Source organism: Mytilus edulis, chromosome 7 (assembly GCF_963676685.1).
Source record: "Mytilus edulis chromosome 7, xbMytEdul2.2, whole genome shotgun sequence".
In the NCBI taxonomy this organism is placed as follows: Eukaryota; Metazoa; Mollusca; class Bivalvia; order Mytilida; family Mytilidae; genus Mytilus; species Mytilus edulis.
The window spans coordinates 23,555,535-23,573,516 of NC_092350.1; the positions used below are offsets into that span (position 1 = coordinate 23,555,535).

Below are 17,982 nucleotides of genomic sequence, written 5' to 3' on the forward strand. Positions count from 1 at the left end.
CTTTATTTAATTATGTACAATTAGATATTCACTAGACAGTATTTGTCGGCCTCTGATGAGGGTTTACCTTGGAATATTCCTGAAAGAACCCGAAACATTGCATATTAAATTCTATAGAATTAAGCAATATAAAGTACGTAGTGTCAGGTCAGAAATATTGATGCCATACCATGAATAAGTGGATTTATGGTTATTATATACACCAAACAAATAAAAAGCTACTTTCTCGGCATTTCTTTTAATTTAAAAATTAAAATCTGGTAATGATCAGTTGATATTGCAAGAAACTTTTCTGTACCGCATTTATTTGCTAAGGTTTGCTTCTTAATTACACAGTAAAATTATATGTGTCCGATTTTCCAATAATTAGTTCTGTAGCCCGAGTTGTGACTGGATTTACAGGTGTGCGATTGCGCAATTTATTGCCCTCCAATTAATCACCTGAAATTAAGCTGGAGGTGAAGTTCTAAATGGATTATCACTTGGTAATTGTTTTTACAACTAAACAAATTACTTTATTTAAACAGAAGCACTGGGCAATACTATGGTATTCAATCCGGAAAAACAATATATGTCACGGTACATATATATTATATATATGTGTGTCTCTGTTAATGATAAAAAAAAAAATGCACGATTTTTTAATATAAAATATTTGATATAAAAAAAAATATTTTGTTATATTAAAAATGATAAATGATGCATTAATATAGAAATTAGAAAGTAAATTATTCTACAACGACTTGCCATGTATATGAAATTAGTACCAGTTATAACTTATTAACTTTGTCACGGTAAAATTATTATAAGTATAATAATTAATAACTGTAAACTTGCATGTAATATAATTTCGTCTCAATTTTTACAGATAAACAGTATTCTAAAATACTATTAATTGCCGGTTGTTGAGATCTAGCTAGACGATCAATTTGACTTAAACGCGTTGTCATTTGAATCGATGGATATGATTGGACAAAATTAATTAGCATTGTCGATAACCTATTGTGATTGGGTACATATGAATTGCTATCGAAAACAGGGCGTAAATGCATTTACGAATCGCCCGTTAAACTGTAATTATCCAATAATGTGGTTCCCGCGTTCCTTTATTATAGATTGTCGACTGTTAATGCATTTATGATCGATAATGATAGATTGTCGACGATAATTTCGTAAATGCATTTACAACCGTAAAGTATACTTTACGCCGTACATCTATAATGGTCGACCGATAATCTATCATTATCCCCGATAAATTGTGATTATCTCATTTATGTGGTTCCCGCGTGCCATATTATGGATGTTTAACTCTTATAGCTTATCGACAATATACGTAATTAAAAGCGCACAGCTGACGAATGGTCGAAGTTATGAACCACAATATAAGAATGAACGAAAATGAATATGCATATACCGTTTTGTATTGATTGAATTAAACTCCTATAAAATTATCTCTAGTAAATGTTTTTGAATAAATTTAATTAATTATTGTTGAGATTTTTTTCATAAAATATTTATTGAACATTTTTACTGATATTGAACTGAAAATATTTCAGTTCTATTTACCGTTATTGTTTTGATAATCATTTCAATGCAACTAATGTGTGAGCAGAGTGTGTATATTATTTTGTAAAGGTCACTGTATATTTCTCGGCTTGAGGTCAATTCGTTTACCTTGTAGCTATTTAGCCACAGGTGTGAGTTCAAGCGTACACAGGTATAAATGTTGTTATTTGGAAAGGATAAACAGAAAGGATTAGAAAGAGTATGCTGTCACGATGTTAATACACTAAGATTTAATACACGATGAGAATAAAGATACAATAATTAAATTGTGTAAATTAATTGAAAATAAAATTCATATTCGTAATTCCGAAAGTGTATAAAAATAAAAGGAAACAATTTTTGATTACTTTCTTAGCGGCGATTGGCGTAAAGATTCAAATATGAAGCAAAACATAGTAGTTTTAATCTTTTATAAAAACTAAATGCAATATTACCCAATTTGATATACCATTGTACATCTGTTTGATATCATTGACTTTACCGGAATTTCTTAACTTGTATTCAAATCTGGCTGTGTTTAAATGCTAATAAAACTATTGCAATTTTAAAGTTTTTAATTAACAAAAAAATACAACATACAACATGCATGATTTTTTTTTAGTTTCTTTTTAACATTTTATTCTTACATAATTAAATTCATTTCACAATCATTTACACGAACTTTTTGTGAAAAGAATATCAATTATCTAAGCTAAGGCATTATTTCTTTTGAGGATTTTTGAGGATTTTTTTTTAAATTCTATGATAATATTTGTGCAATGTTGAACATGATAGCCGTCATTAATCCAAATAATAAATACAGTAGTTGTAATAAAAGTTATATTTTAGTCATGCATAACTGATATTGACGAATTTATAATAGTTCGTCCATACATCGTTGTTCTTGAAACAATCATTATTAGTATACATGTAAGTTTCCTGACGTATAAGAGCCATTGAGGATGAGCTCCAGAGAAATCAGACTAGTGGCGTTTCGTTCGTTTGTTTGTTGGGAAAGGAGAGGAAATGCAACCGCTTGTACAGATAAACGACAGAATTACCATACAAGCATTTGTAGTCAACACAATCAGAAAGAGTTCCCATCGTTAGACGGGGAATATGAAGGCTTCCAAGAATGAACAAGTGACATGTCTAACTCTGAACAGTTAGAAAACAGACTATCGACATCGACCGCTTGTTCTTAATATTTGAAACTGTATGCATATATATACGTATACGTTTATGATATATATAGTGATGAGTTCTTGCGTCTGACAAAAACTAAATTCCTTCATGGTTATATCTTGCCATACGTTTATATTGGTTTGTAAGGTGATTACTCACAATCGTTATTTGAAAATCCTGTTTGTGAGATGTAGATTCATTTCAATACAGAAATTTCGTCTATATATTTCACAAGTGTATAACACGGAGAAGCTCTGAAGGTCCATTACTCCCATTTTGTTTGGGTGTGAACCATCGATGTTTACAGCAATATCACAGAATAAGATGATGATGGTAGAAAGAACTATGGGCGTCATGTGGCAAATAGTACATGCATATCGGACAATGAGTTGTCAATCTGTATGAAAAGATTTCCAATACAACCATATTATTGAGAAGGAATGTTTACATGCTATACTCTCGTACTAGTATTACAGGGTTCTTGTGGCGTTCACCTTAGACACACATCTTTTTAACGATGTTTAAAAAAAAAGACAGAACCAGTTTAATGTCATATTTCCCTATTTTTTAAATATAACTAAAAGTCTTTTATCTGACAAGAATACCCCTATTTAGCGAACAAGTAATTTATTCTTTTTTCTGTTATTGAATACCAAGAAAGAAAATAAATCCCGAAATTAATTTGAAACTTTGATACTCAAAAGTTTCCCAGCAAAATATTCACATTCCCTGGGTATAATTAGTGTTCGTCCAGTGGCATACATAACAATTGTGATGACGAATTACTTCCTTTGTTCGAGAACAATCTTATTGAAATATAAATCTGTGATTTTACTAGGTCCACAGCTTCAATGAACCAAAGCAAAAGGTATACATGGACCTGTATTTAAATCAAATTGGTTCTCTTCTTCTTCTGGTATACAATAGTCTATCGACATTCGATGATTACATACTGTTGGCATACGTGGACTAGTCTATTTACAACACTTTTACCCCTATTTATTCAAAATATATGTTTTTTTCTTATGTTCAATGTATACATGTATATATTTTAAATTGCGCTATAGTTCCGTAACTTTCTATCCAGTCGTATAAACGAATCGTCGGCAAGTGCGTACATTTTTTTAAATCAATATTTCTGGTCTGTTCCAATCTGTCCTTCACTATTGACAATGACTATATATTACATTTTCCCAAATTCACCCTTGGAAAAAATATTTAAATAGATTTTAATTTCATCAAATCTTATTTTTTGGGTATTATTTATATGTTTATGAATTATATTCTTTACACCAGAAATGTTATTTATAAACAAGCGTATGAGTTTAGTAATGACAAGTAAGAGTTAGACAGAGTTGTATATTATTCATCTGATAGTTCAAAATGGAAAGTTATAAGTTATAAGTTATCAGCCTTGTACACTGATCAATACCTGCAGAAGTGAAACGATGCATGAACTTGCAAGCCCGACAGGAAATCGCTTGAATACCTGGACGTGTCACCTCACAATACCTTTGGAAGTTATACCTTTAGCCATGCTGGTGATCAGATGAGGGAAGATCAACATATATTTGTTTATTACTTTAAAGAATTATGAACAAACTAGATTTTCGAAAACAATTTTCACGGAACACTTATTTATGATTTCAACTTTGACTTTTCACCTAATTCCAATATCAACAGTTTAAAAACAACAGACCATGGTAATTTAAAAAAAGTAAAAATATTTTTCGTATCAAGTTAGTTAGTCGGATAAAACAACCGTACGATTGACAAGATATCGACACGCAATTACGACTACATCGGTTACTGTAGTTTTGTTTCTTTGTGGTTTATAGACATATCGTTTTTATTAATCGGGGAAAGAAGACAAAATGGCGGATCGCAGAGAATTGATACTCTAAATTTAAAATCGATGGTGATCGCTTATCTAGCGGAATAAAACTTTAATATCTATGAATTTGAGCATTTTTATACAGAATGAACATATCAATTTTTGATTTTTTTGCGAAGTTTCCCTTTAATATCAGTCGGTTAAAGAGCTCTTAAGAGCTCATGTTCCTTGTTATTATGTATATATGAAACCCCGACTTTAAATAAAGATTACTTTACTTTACTTTACTTTACATCTATGATCTTTGTTTTTAGTAGATCATTATAATCTCATTGCCAATCAAACCACATCTCATTATTTTTATATATGCTAAAAGATAAAACAACAATCTATAATCTTTATATATATATTTAATCATTCATAGTTTAAAAATAATCAACAATTTGCACAGATTATAATATTTTCAGTGTTTGAATTGAGCATGTTTCACCTAGAATGTACATAATTAGGTATCAAATAAAAAATTCATAAAAGATTAATATATTTTCTTTTGATCAAATTTGTCATTTTTAAATTTATAATAATTTTCATACATTATAAATTCAACAGTGAAGCCTTTGAAAGAACAAAGCTCACACAACACTAAAGTTCAAGATAGGTCCTAAAGTCAATTACATCTTCTGACAGAAAAAATCATTACTACAACACTCAACAGGATTTCAATAAAATATCAACCACTATTCATTCATAAATGATAACATTGTCAGAGTGAACAAAAATTTGTTTCGACTAAAATTAACATGAAAAAGACAATTGCACAAATAAAACAAAATACATCTATACTAGAAATTACAGGATATATAAAGTACTGACAAGTTCTAAGCCATTTTCCCATAAGCATGATGTTAGATGAATATCATTGGGCAAACATAACAATTAGCAGTTTGCCACAGCTGATGGGCTCGAAACATATTTTGACCTTACAAAATTTTAAGAATTTGGGTAGGTTTTTATTTTTTTCAGATGTGTATACATGCATACATGTATCTAAATGTATTTTTTTAATTAACTTCTTAAGGTTAATCCACTAAAGAATTTACATTTTTAAAGATTGTCAAATTTAACAAAAACAATACAAATATTATCCTTTGTTTCAATTTTAATTGTAAGTGTATTTGTTTTTCACTGACAAAACTTCCATGTAAAAACCCAGATGAGCAGTGAAGATTTATCCCAAACATTACAATGTAAAATTGGGTAACTATCATGAATATGGCATAATTATATATACAAACAATGAAGCAATAATGATGGAAAGTAAAAATATAAAATAGCCTAACAACATTGTCATGATTGCATATCAAACTCTGGAGACTGGAGTCTGAACCACTTTTCAAACCATTACAGGACTAAGGCATGTATATCTAATGTACCTAATCATTTGAGAAAATTGGTTATATACTTCCAAATCGCTCAACAGTTAAGAAACTTTTACAAATGTCTTCTTAAAGAAAACAAATTTCAACTGCTATTTAAGCACAGCCTTTACTATCACAGATTTTTGCCGCCACTTATTTACATATAAATGATATACATAGTGTAACTTTGAACAAACCCTGTTTATATCTAACATGCATACAGAAAAAGAAATTATCAAATATATATTTTTACAATCCAGTTCCTATCTTCATGATCTTGGAAGACTGAAATAATATTTTGGACTTTTCTCCATTAATTATTTAGAAAAATCTGTCTAGCATTTTTCTCCATTCTAAGTTTAAAGTAAATGTTTGGAAACATTAATAGTAAATTTAATTCTGCAATTAAAAGTAATGAGCATGATGAAATAACCATCACCAAATTCAAAACAATTTATTATTTTTTCTGTATGAATACCCAGCACAAGTGAGAGAAATCATTTTTGTTAAGGAGATAATACTCTGCATTAATTAATAAATTTAACCTCTTTTATTCATTCAAGTCTACAATTGTAAAAAAAAACCACACATGACAGTCAAGACAGAAGGTAACAGCAGAACAGTTATATTGAAATTATTTCTGTAATCTTGAGGTATATCACTTTCAATTGCCAAGTCTAAATGTTGTATATATCATATAAATATCATAATATCAAGTCATTTACATGTATAATATCTTGAAAAAAATATCACAACTATAATTTGAAACTAATTCATGTAATTGCCTACAAAACATTTTAGAACCATATAAAGTTCAAATTTTAGAATGGATAATTGGGACTGTGAAATAATTTAGGAACAAAAATTGAATCCATATTTTCAGGCTACCTGTATTTTTACCATTTTTCATATTTTGCATTTTAACCTCCTTTTTTAACATATCTGTTACAAATTTGTTTTTTGTTTACATCTAAGATTCTGATAGTAATTTGTACATTTTATTTCTATGTTCTGTTAATAATACTGGAGTAAGAATTTTTTCTGTGTCATCTATGCGTCTTTGAAAACGTTCATGATCAAGTGCATTTTCCCGCCACTGGCCTTTTCTTGCTGCCTGATATGCATGTGCCCATGTAATCATGTGGTGTACTTTGGCAATCGTTGCATCCTCTGGAAAGTGTACCTGAAGTATATATAAACACCATAAATATACATTATACATATTAATAATTATATAAATACATAAAATTGAAGCAAAATTAATTTGTAAATTTTGGTTAACACCAACTTATCAGTCCTTTAATTGCTAACATAAACATAAGGAGATGTCACATGATACAGATAGACTATCAGAAAACTTTTCACCAAAGACAAAAGGTTAAAGATGTATGCAACTATATTTAGTACTTTACATGCTATAGCCAACTATGCAGTATAGGCTTGCTCATTGTTGAAGGTGACCTATTGTTGTTAATTTCTATGTCATTTGGTCTCTTGTGAAAACTTGTCTCATTGGCAATCATACATTTGTATTACATCTTTTTATAAATATATAGGGTATGTTAAGGAACATACAGTCCTAAAGACCTTGGATAAATTGTGTGAAATATTAAAAAAAAAAAAAATTTAAATTGGGGGGTGTTTCTTTACCAACCAGTTTTTTTTTTTAGTAGTGACTGTTTTTTACTTGCATTGGTGTAACCTTATAAGTCATGTTAGTGTTGTTAGGTTTCTTTTTAACGATTAGTATTCATAATATTCACTTCTTATTATCATGATTATGTACATGTAAATTGTCATTCCAACAATATCTAACATACATGATTGTACAGTACATGTACATGTATCTAGAAATATATATACCTTTTTGTCCTTTTTCTTAGATTTTTTTGGATCCTCAATCTTGGCTGTTGAAGGATGTCTTCTAATTTGAACTTCCCACGCATGGTTTATGTCTTTTAAATTTTTGGAATGTTCATCTGTTTCTGGTTGTTTCACAGAGCAAATAACATTCAAATTTAAAGGCATGCTAAATGCAGAGTCAAGAAAATCGGAACCTAAACAGTTTCCATCAATTTGATCATCATCATCATCTTCATCATCTGACCAATCGCTGAAGTCTTCATCATCTTCAAAAGTCATAAAAAAAGAATGTGAAGGTTGATTTTGTGATTCACTAGTGTTACTGTCTGGACTAAAACCTAACATGAAAGCAACGGCTGGATTTTGGCACTTTTGGAAAGAAATGTCTGATTGACTTGTCTCCTCTGTCATGTCTGTAGAATCTTCCTTTTTAGCTTTGGATCTTCGTCGCCTTTTAGCTGAGGGTCTACATTTTTTATTTTCTTTCCTTATAAAAAGTATAAAAGATTTATCTTCTAATGTATTTTCTTCACTGTTTTTATCTGTTTCACTACTTATGCTACTAGGAGATTGTTGAGAGTTGGTTGCATTAATTTGAATTTGAAACTGTGAAGATTTTCCATCTAATTTCCTGAAATTGAAGCTCTTGCAATTGTCATTCATTTCATTGCCTCCAATTTTGTCAATATTGGACTTCTTTTCACACGTTATATTTTTGCCACTTTCCTCTACTTCCACAACTTCATAATTTGAGGAATCAGGTACAACCCGAGTCTTCAGTTCATCACATTCATCATCTGTACATAAATCTAACCAACTGTTTACAACTTCGCCATTGTTGTCAGGTATTTCACAACTGTCTTCACTATCCTTTTTTTGTTGTTCCAATCGGCTGCTTTTTTCCCTTTCTTTAGGATTCTCTGAAAGTGTTTTTTTGCTGCCATTTTTCGGTTCACATTTTTCTTCATCACAACGCTTTGGATTTGATTGCACTCTTTCTGTATCTGGACTAGAAGTAACAGATTCTATATTATTAGTTTTTACATCATTTAAAATTCTGTCTTTATCACAGTTTTTTCTGGAAGGATTATTGGAATGCTTTGTCTGATTTACACTACCTGTAGCACCAGCAGATTTGCAAGAAATCTTTGCTAAATAGTTTTGCTTGAATTTATTTTTATAGCACTGATTCAAATTACAATAAGTCATTTTTGGAATGTATGATCTTTCCGATGTTGTATTCGATGGTGCTGTTATGCCAATCGTTGAAGCCACTACCGCAGGATGGAACATTGCCATTGGTTTGTTGTTCCACATATTGCTCTGCCTCTGGGATGTGAGCGGACAATAAGATTTTCCTCTTGATTCAGTCATTATTGGTTTAGAATCGTCTATAATTGTTTTGTTTACAATATCCTTCAATATTTTACATGAATTATGGCTATCCTCAGCAGTCAAATTATTTCTGTACCCACCTAAGTTGGTATACTTTCTATTAAACATGTTCCTGAGGTCAACCCCTTTACTATTAAATGATTGTTTATTATTACCACTCTTCCTGGAACTATGGTCAATCATAGTGTCAATGTCCGAACTTTCTGACGAAATTTCACCCGTACTGTCGAGTCTCATGAAAGGTACCCGTGTTACGTGATTAGGGTCAAATCGTTTCCCATATGGCATAATTTTAAATGAAACTACTTATCCAGCGGCTTCTCTTGCAATCTTTGTTGAATAATGGTTCCAACCGTCTGACAAAGGATTGTTGGCAAAGTAATACTCCTTTAAAGAACTGTCAATAAGTGTTCTTACAATTTCTTGTGAGCTGGGATCAGAATTACGACTTACTCCGCAAAATATCCAGCCAGATTGTTCTTGGTTATCAGAATCACAATTCACAGTATTGTATTGTTTATATAAATTCCAAATTCTGTTTTCAACTATCCCATACATTTTGAACTATTTAATTATTATCTTCTTTGTGTGTTGCTTTAAAAATGATCTGTGTAACGGTAAACATGTTGTCTTATATTTTTCGACATGGATAATTCCCGGAAGTTCGAGAATTTCCACAGTCCGGTTCGTTCGCATAATATAGTTCTCCGATTTGCATGAAATTATATTTCAATATCTCAATTAACACACAAACTACAAATTCAAAATGTAATGAAAATCATTTCAAATAGTTCAAGTAACATTTTATATATGACAAGAATTAAAAAAATATTCCAAAAGAGCAAAATTTTCCAAAAGCGTAATAATCTATTATTTATTTTTAGATTCATAAAATGTGACGGTCAGTGCTTTATTGCATCAGCTTTCGCTTAAGAAGGGAAGATGCCCGTTAATTGTAATATTTTGAACAAGTACAATTAAAATGCACATTGTGTTGTTGAATTGATGACTGAGTTGACCTACAATGCATAAACGAACTCGATAATTAAGGGATTCCGATATTTCTTTGTACTATAATTAGACTGGTAGTAAACGGGGATGATTGACGCACTGTGAATTGACGTCATAAGCACATGCTTTCTATCTGAGTAATAAAATGAATTCTATAATTAGAAACAGGTATTCCGAAGCAAGGATAAATTTTTAACTAGGACTACACAAAACGCTTGATTGTCGAGAAAGAACTTTACAGAGTTAAAGTTTGTTATTTTTAAAAATCCTTAAAAAAATATCTGCACGCAAGATTATAGAATAGAACAGAATATTTTATTCACCAAAATCACCCAAGGTCCGTGTCACTCTTAAGCTTACATTTCCATAAGGGACCGTACTATTTTTTGTCCTTTAAGTGATATCTAAATTTGTTTGTTTCGCCTTTATTAAAAAAATTGCTATGCGTATAAGCATAAATACTACATACTTGTGCGACGCCTTTTAGTTTTACTGAAAACTGCGCAGACTAAGAAATGTTTTTACAAGTGCAAAATGTTCTATGATAGATATCATTTTGTCAGACACCTTTCATTTTTTGATTTGCTTCTTATAACATGCCAAAAATCTGTATATTTAATAGAGTTTAACATTAAATTAAGCGTTTTACTCTTAACAGACGTATAACCAACCCGATTAGCACATATCCAGAAATCAACGCCACTTTGCTTATTTGAATATTATACTAAAGAAATCGGATACGGGTCACGGAAATTACATTAAAATGATAGGGAATTTTGAAAAAATGTCTGTTTTAATTTTAATTTAAGTGATAGACAGGTTGCCGGGGCAGAAAATGAAGATACACAACAATATACACCATTTAAACGAAACATAATGACTGTTGCTGCAAAAATACAGGTTCCTGAGCTATTTTAAAAATCGAAGCGAGAGGCTTTTAACATTGCAGTGTAAAATACAGGCTGAAATGGCTGAAACGTCAAATTTGCAAACTTCGTGTTGAAAATTGGCTTACAAGGTCAATACAAAAACAGGTTGCCGGGGTGAAATATGAAACTTGAATTCCCAAAGAATAAGCAAGTCCAAACCTTGTATTTGTAGTCGTTGAACTCTAGGTTCCCACGTAAAATTAAAATGTCACTATTTCAAGAAGAATAAACTCACGAAAGCACGAAAAATTCACTAAATTCGCGTTCATTGTTTTGATTTTGACCGCCTGACAACTTTACGGAAATATCAAAGTGATTGTAAATAAGGACTCTGTGACGGGCAACTTATAATATCCGTGTTTTAAAGATTTTAATGATATCAAGCCTATCAAGCCAGTCCAGTTCAAAGTACTATCACGTGGTACAATTCTCTTTACATATTATGAATATTAATTAGCAAAACCACTACTAATTTCTGGCTATGAGACCAATCGCCCATATAGCCGCATACTCAATATAGATTAACCGACCAATCTCTCGGTTAGCCGAGTGTCGGCCGTGTCTGCCTGTCTTGGCGTGACGTCTTTATACAAAATCCATCGGATGCCTGTATACTGATTGATACTTTAGTCTGGGATTACCTGATTTATTCATCATTTGTAAGTTGCTATGAACTAACTTTCAGTACTCTTAGGTCGGTTATTTGTGTCTTTTATTTGTTTGCACTTTCGCGGATCTACAATCTGTCGACTCTTGTATCTTGGCATTGCACAATGTCATGTTTTTCTCTGACTCTTTATAACGCTTTTACAATACAACCATTGGATGTTGGATATGAACTGACTGATGATTTAATCGTAGGTGCATAATTTTTGTCGAGCCTGCGACTGTTGTCGCAGAAAGCTCGACATAGGGATAGTGATCCGGCGGCGGCGGCGGTGGCGATGGCGGTAACTAACTTGTTAAAAGCTTTATATTTTAGAAGGTGGAAGACCTGGTTGCTTCATATACTTTGTATATAACAACAACAACAACAAAAACAACAACAACAACAACAAAAATACTTTATTTTAAGAGGGTTACACAGTTAGCTATATAACTAATCTTCCCTGAGGCCCTCAACATATATAGATGCCTGATGTTACGAAGTTTCCGTGTGTCACATGTCCATTGTCATTGACCTCATTTTCATGGTTCAGTGACTACTTGAAAAAAGTCAAGACCTCATTTTGGTGGTTCATTGGTCAATGTGAAGTTTTCATGGTTAAGTTTGTTTCTTAGATACTATAAGCAATAGGTCAACTATATTTAATGCATAACGATTAATTGTAAGGTGTACATGTCTGCCTGCTGTTGTTCATCTGACCTTGACCTCATTTTCATGGTTCATTGGTCACAATATAGCTTTCTTGATTAAGTCTGTATCTCAGAAACTATAAGCAGTAGGTCAGCTATATTAAGTGTATTGAAATATTATAAGGTGTAGATGTATTTCTTGTTTGGTTAATCTGATCGTATCTTCATTTTCTTGGATCATGCATAGGTCACCGTACGGCCTTCAATAATGAGCAAAGCCCATACCGCATAGTCAGCTATAAAAGGCCCCGAAATGACAACGTAAAACAATTCAAACAAGAAAACTAACGGCCTTATTTATTTCAAAAAATGAACGAAAAACAAATATGTAACACATAAACAAACGACAACCACTGAATTACAGGCTCCTGACTTCAGACAGGCACATACATACATATGTTGCGGGTTTAAACATGTTAGCGGGATCCCAACCCTCCCCTTAACCTGGGACAGTGGTATAACAGTACAACATAAGACTCAGTTGAAAAAGGCTTAACTCATCAGATGGACAAAAATACAAGTGGACGTGGCCGGGTACTTGTACATCCCAACAACAAAAAGACACTAGGAACAGATGCCTACTGTAATTTTTGATTTTATGCCAGATATTTTAAAGGTTATCATTTTGGATGGGGTTTGCTAGTTGTAGAAGGCTGCACATCCAGTACTCTATAATTATTTTAACACTTACGTCGTTTGGACTCTGGTGGACAGTAACTGCTGTCCCATTGACAATCATACCACATCTTCTCACATTTATTTTTCTAAAGACCATGATATGATACTGATAATTTGTTGGCTGTACTCGTCCATCTCTTAGAGATTTTTTATTATTTAAAAAATAAAAAATTCATTCGTACTCCAACACTTTCTTGTATATGTAATATGTAATGTTCCTATATATATGTTGTGTACAAGTTATCATTTTGTACAAATTATAATTTGTACAAAAATATTGTACAAATTATAATTTGTATTTTGACTTTGTACAAATTACAATTTGTACAAAATTCACTTATAACTTGTACAATAATTTATAATGTGGGTTTTGGTGAAATCAGCATTGAATCAAACGGTAGAATTTTAATTAACTGACCACACATTAAACCTTATTAACAGAATATACTGTTTTTTTTACAAAATTACAAAAGGCAGACTGATTTTCAATTTTTTTTTTAGAAAGAAAAAAGTAAATTTGCAGGATTTAAAAAAAAAATTTAATGCACAAACTCCTTTTTCTTAATTTTTTTTTATATCATTCAATATGACTTCTTAATTAGTTATTATCGTTATTTTGATGATTTTTCTTTATTCAGAAACTTTGCAAAAACTGTAACATTTGTAAGATTTGACATTTCGGATCGTTAAAGATCGTGTTCAGCATTTTGATGATCGTGAAAAGGATCTCGAAAAATTATTTCAAAAAGTCCATGAAAATAATCAAGTCTTTCTTTAAACAAGTAATGATTTATATTTTTGATCGTATATCAAATGATTGGATTTTCATGACTTATTCTGCTTTACTTGTGTTTGTTAAAAGGTTGATGATTCAATGTCATTGGGTCTGATAACTTAATAATACTACACTAACTAGTTTTCGTATAACAATTAAAGTCCGTCTGTCCGTTCTGTGTACGTTTTATGTTGTTTTTTAAGTTTAGATTGTCTCAACTGATTTCATTAAGTTTTATGCATAGTACAGCAGAAAAACAACTGACATATTCCTGACTTTAGCATAGCCATATTCCTCAGCAAATGATGATATTAAACTCGCTTTCTTTCTAAGACATTTATTTGTCTAATTCACAGCAACGGTTCATGATCTTCAACATTCGCTACGTGAAGCAGTTAAAATGCCTTGAAAACAGGTACAGCACTTCTAAACTTAGATGTGAGAGTCAAAAGATGTTGTGCAATACCCAATTCCATAAATCACTCGATGACCTGATCAAACGAATGATAAAGAACTATTTTATTTAAGATGTACTGTGTGGTCATTTAATAGCCATTGTTTAATGTGTATCAATGCTTTTTTTTTTTTTTTTTTTTAACCAAAACTCATATTATAAATTATTGTACAAGTTATAAGTGAATTTTTGTCAATTTTTGTACAAATTGTAATTTGTACAAGCACTTTTTGTACAAATTACAATTTGTACAAAGTAAAAATACAAATTATAATTTGTACAATTTTTTGGTACAAATTATAATTTGTACAAAATGATAACTTGTACACAACATATATACTATGAAATAATTAAGTAAAGCACTAAAATGGAGCTAACAATTCAAAATTTAATGTAAAACATTACCAAACATAATTTATTAAAGGGGTACTAGCTGTCAAATACATGTTCATCGATTTGACTCAAATTCTCATATTTGATTTATAACATACTAAAACGTATATCCAAACCATACAAAAGTCTAAAATAAACGATTTACAATGCATGGGCTCGATAATATGTATCGGCATTTTATAAATGTTTGTTTTGAAAGAAATATGAAAGCTAAAAGAAGTTTTTTGAAATTTGCATGCAAAATTAAAAAAAAAACAACATAAAACATAAGTAAGAATATCAATCACATCAGATAATAGTAAAAAAAACACTAAACAAAGCAAGTAGTCTTACAAAATAGAAAACAAAAGTGCACAGAACAAAAGCACTATATGCATACACTGAACTGGCATGAGCTGTTATTTGGATCCCATTTATGTACCTTTTTTTAATTGGTCAAAAGATGTGTTCGTGCGACAATGTTAAATATAAGTATAAAAAAAAGATGTGATATGATTGCCAATGAGACAACTCTCCAAATGAGACCAAAATGACACAGAAATTAACAACATTAGGTCACCGTACAGCCTTCAACAAAGAGCAAAACTCATACCGCATAGTCAGCTATAATAGGCCCCAAAATGAAAATGCAAAACAATTCAAACGAAAAAACTAACGGCCTTATTTATGTACAAAACATTTACGAAAAACAAATATGTAACGCATACACAAACGACGATCACTGAATTACAGGCTCCTGACTTGGGACATAGTCCAGACGTGTAGCATTCTCGCAACAAACCTGGTAGTCCTGACTCTCGGGAGTACTGTTGTTTCATGTGAACTAAAATTATACTTATGAATTCAATATTAATTAAATCATGAAAATAACTTGGAATTTTTAATGAATTATTTCAAATGTTTCTGTTGCAATAGTTCTATATTCTTCTTAAATATATATATTTTAAAGTCGAAATATTTGAATTTTTAGCAGTTTTTCGTATTTATTAACTATCCTTGTCTTCCTAGATGAATACAAGAGCTCTTTCTATATTCTTTTCAAATTTCAAAACATTTTTTTTTGTAACTGTCGTGCAAAATTACTGAACCATATCTTAATTCAAGAGAATTAATTAATGATATGCTGTTAAACTGCCTAGCCTTTGTAAATATTTGACCATTCGTTTTTATTGTCTTGTTGCCTTTTTACATTTTTCAGATATATTATTGCCATATATAATTAATTCCCAATCTATAGTTACTCTAAAGAGTTTAACATTTTCTTCACAAGACAATTTGTTTCCAGTTGAGTGGATGCCAAACTATGTTTATTTTGGGGTGTACACCCATTTGCTATATAACCTGCATAAGGTGAAATCATAGATCTAGAACGGGTTTGTAGTAGAGGAAACATAGGAAGATGTAAAGACTACCCACAGTTAAGGTTCAAATGGCGAGAAATTAAACATTTGATCAAAATTCAGGCTGTGGACTTGCTACTGTAACATTTTCCTTTGACCTAAATGGCGGAAAATAAAGTTTCAGTCTACTTGTAATGTCTGTAACCTTGACTTTTGACCTACTGACTTAAATATATAAGACTTCTTACTTCCAAGTGCCACACTCAAGCTCAGTGTTTGGTGAATACTGAAGATTTCAACATATGGTTCAAAAGACCAAAACAAAATATCTGCTACAATTCTACTAATTATACCCCCGCTTTAAAAAAAGAGGGGTATACTGTTTTACCTCTGTCTGTCAGTCCGTCCGTCAGTCCGTCCGTCCATCAGTCCGTCCGTCAGTCAGTCCGTCCCATGAAACTTTCGTCACATTTTTCTCAGGAACTACACATCCACCCTTTCTGTAATTTGGTATCAACATTTATATATGTCAGCCATACCGTGTGATGCGTTTTCAGATTCATCACTTGACAACTTCCTGTTTACCGAACACTTGTCTGATTTTACACATGATAGCCAAGTTGAAAATTTTCGTCACATTTTTCTCAGGAACTACAATACAAGGATTTCTGAAATTTGGTTTCAGGATTTATATAAGTCAGCTATACCGTGTGATGCGTTTTCGACAACTTCCTGTTTACCGAACACTTGTATGATTTTACACATGATAACCAAGTTAAAAATTTTCGTCACATTTTTCTCAGGAACTACAATACAAGGATTTCTGAAATTTGGTTTCAGGATTTTTATAAGTCAGCTATACCGTGTGATGCGTTTTCAAATTCATCACTCGACAACTTCCTGTTTACAGAACACTTGCATATTTTTACACTATTAATATTATCCACTTGCGGCGGGGGTATCATCAGTGAGCAGTAGCTCGCAGTTTCACTTGTTGGTACTGCAACGTCAGTCTTCAACCTTAAATGATACCAACACCAAAAGGCAGGTGTTTTTCTTATCAAGGAGCGTTTCCGAATTTAATTATACCATTCGGTGGTTTCGTGAAAGCGTTTTCGCACCAAGCGTGAGGGGTCAGGTTTGAATCTCGGTTGGATCAAACCAAAGACTTTAAAATTGGTCTTTACCTCTTATCTGCGAAGCACACGACATTTAAGAGTAAGAGCAAAGACTGGTGCACAATTTGTCCTGGTATGGTGACATGTCTTCATGCGGACTGTTGAAGTACTAAGGCTTTTCTACCTCAGGCATAGATTACCTTAGCTGGATTTGGCAAAACTTTTAGGAATTTTGGTCCTCAATGCTCTTCAACTTCGTACTTTATTTGGCCTTTTTAACTTTTTTGGATTCGAGCGTCACTGATGAGTCTTTTGTAGACGAAACGCGCGTCGACGTATATACAAAATTTAGTCCTGATATCTATGATGAGTTTATTTACCTTGTCAACAAGCAAGTCCTTCTCAGTTTGTCTGTCTTGTAATTATTAGAGTAATAATTAGTTGCCTTAACATGTTCTTGTCCTGAAAATACATTTAATTTGCCGTTAGACGTTAAACAGTTATTTACCACAATCACCATTACAATCAAATTTGGTAAAGTGGAAGGTATAAATTATAGCTACCGTGAACCACATATCTTTTTGTCAAATTTTAGTCTAAATGTATCAATAACTGCTTGGACATTGACCTTTATCCAGTAAAAAATAACTATTTTTCGTCGCCCCTTGGTGCATGATGATGTTAAGTA

General features: G+C 31.6%; 1 protein-coding gene across 1 annotated transcript; it reads right to left on the reverse strand.

The window, feature by feature from the left end:
• Window positions 1-4,963: 4,963 nt before the first annotated feature.
• Window positions 4,964-10,359, reverse strand: LOC139481058 (uncharacterized protein DDB_G0284459-like). Its single transcript, XM_071264116.1, has 2 exons — window positions 7,846-10,359; window positions 4,964-7,165 (listed from the first exon to the last, which is right to left on the reverse strand). Exons 1-2 carry the CDS (start codon window positions 9,526-9,528, stop codon window positions 6,953-6,955), a joined length of 1,896 nt encoding a protein of 631 aa, XP_071120217.1. The 5' UTR covers window positions 9,529-10,359; the 3' UTR covers window positions 4,964-6,952.
• Between the last annotated feature and the right edge of the window lie 7,623 nt (window positions 10,360-17,982).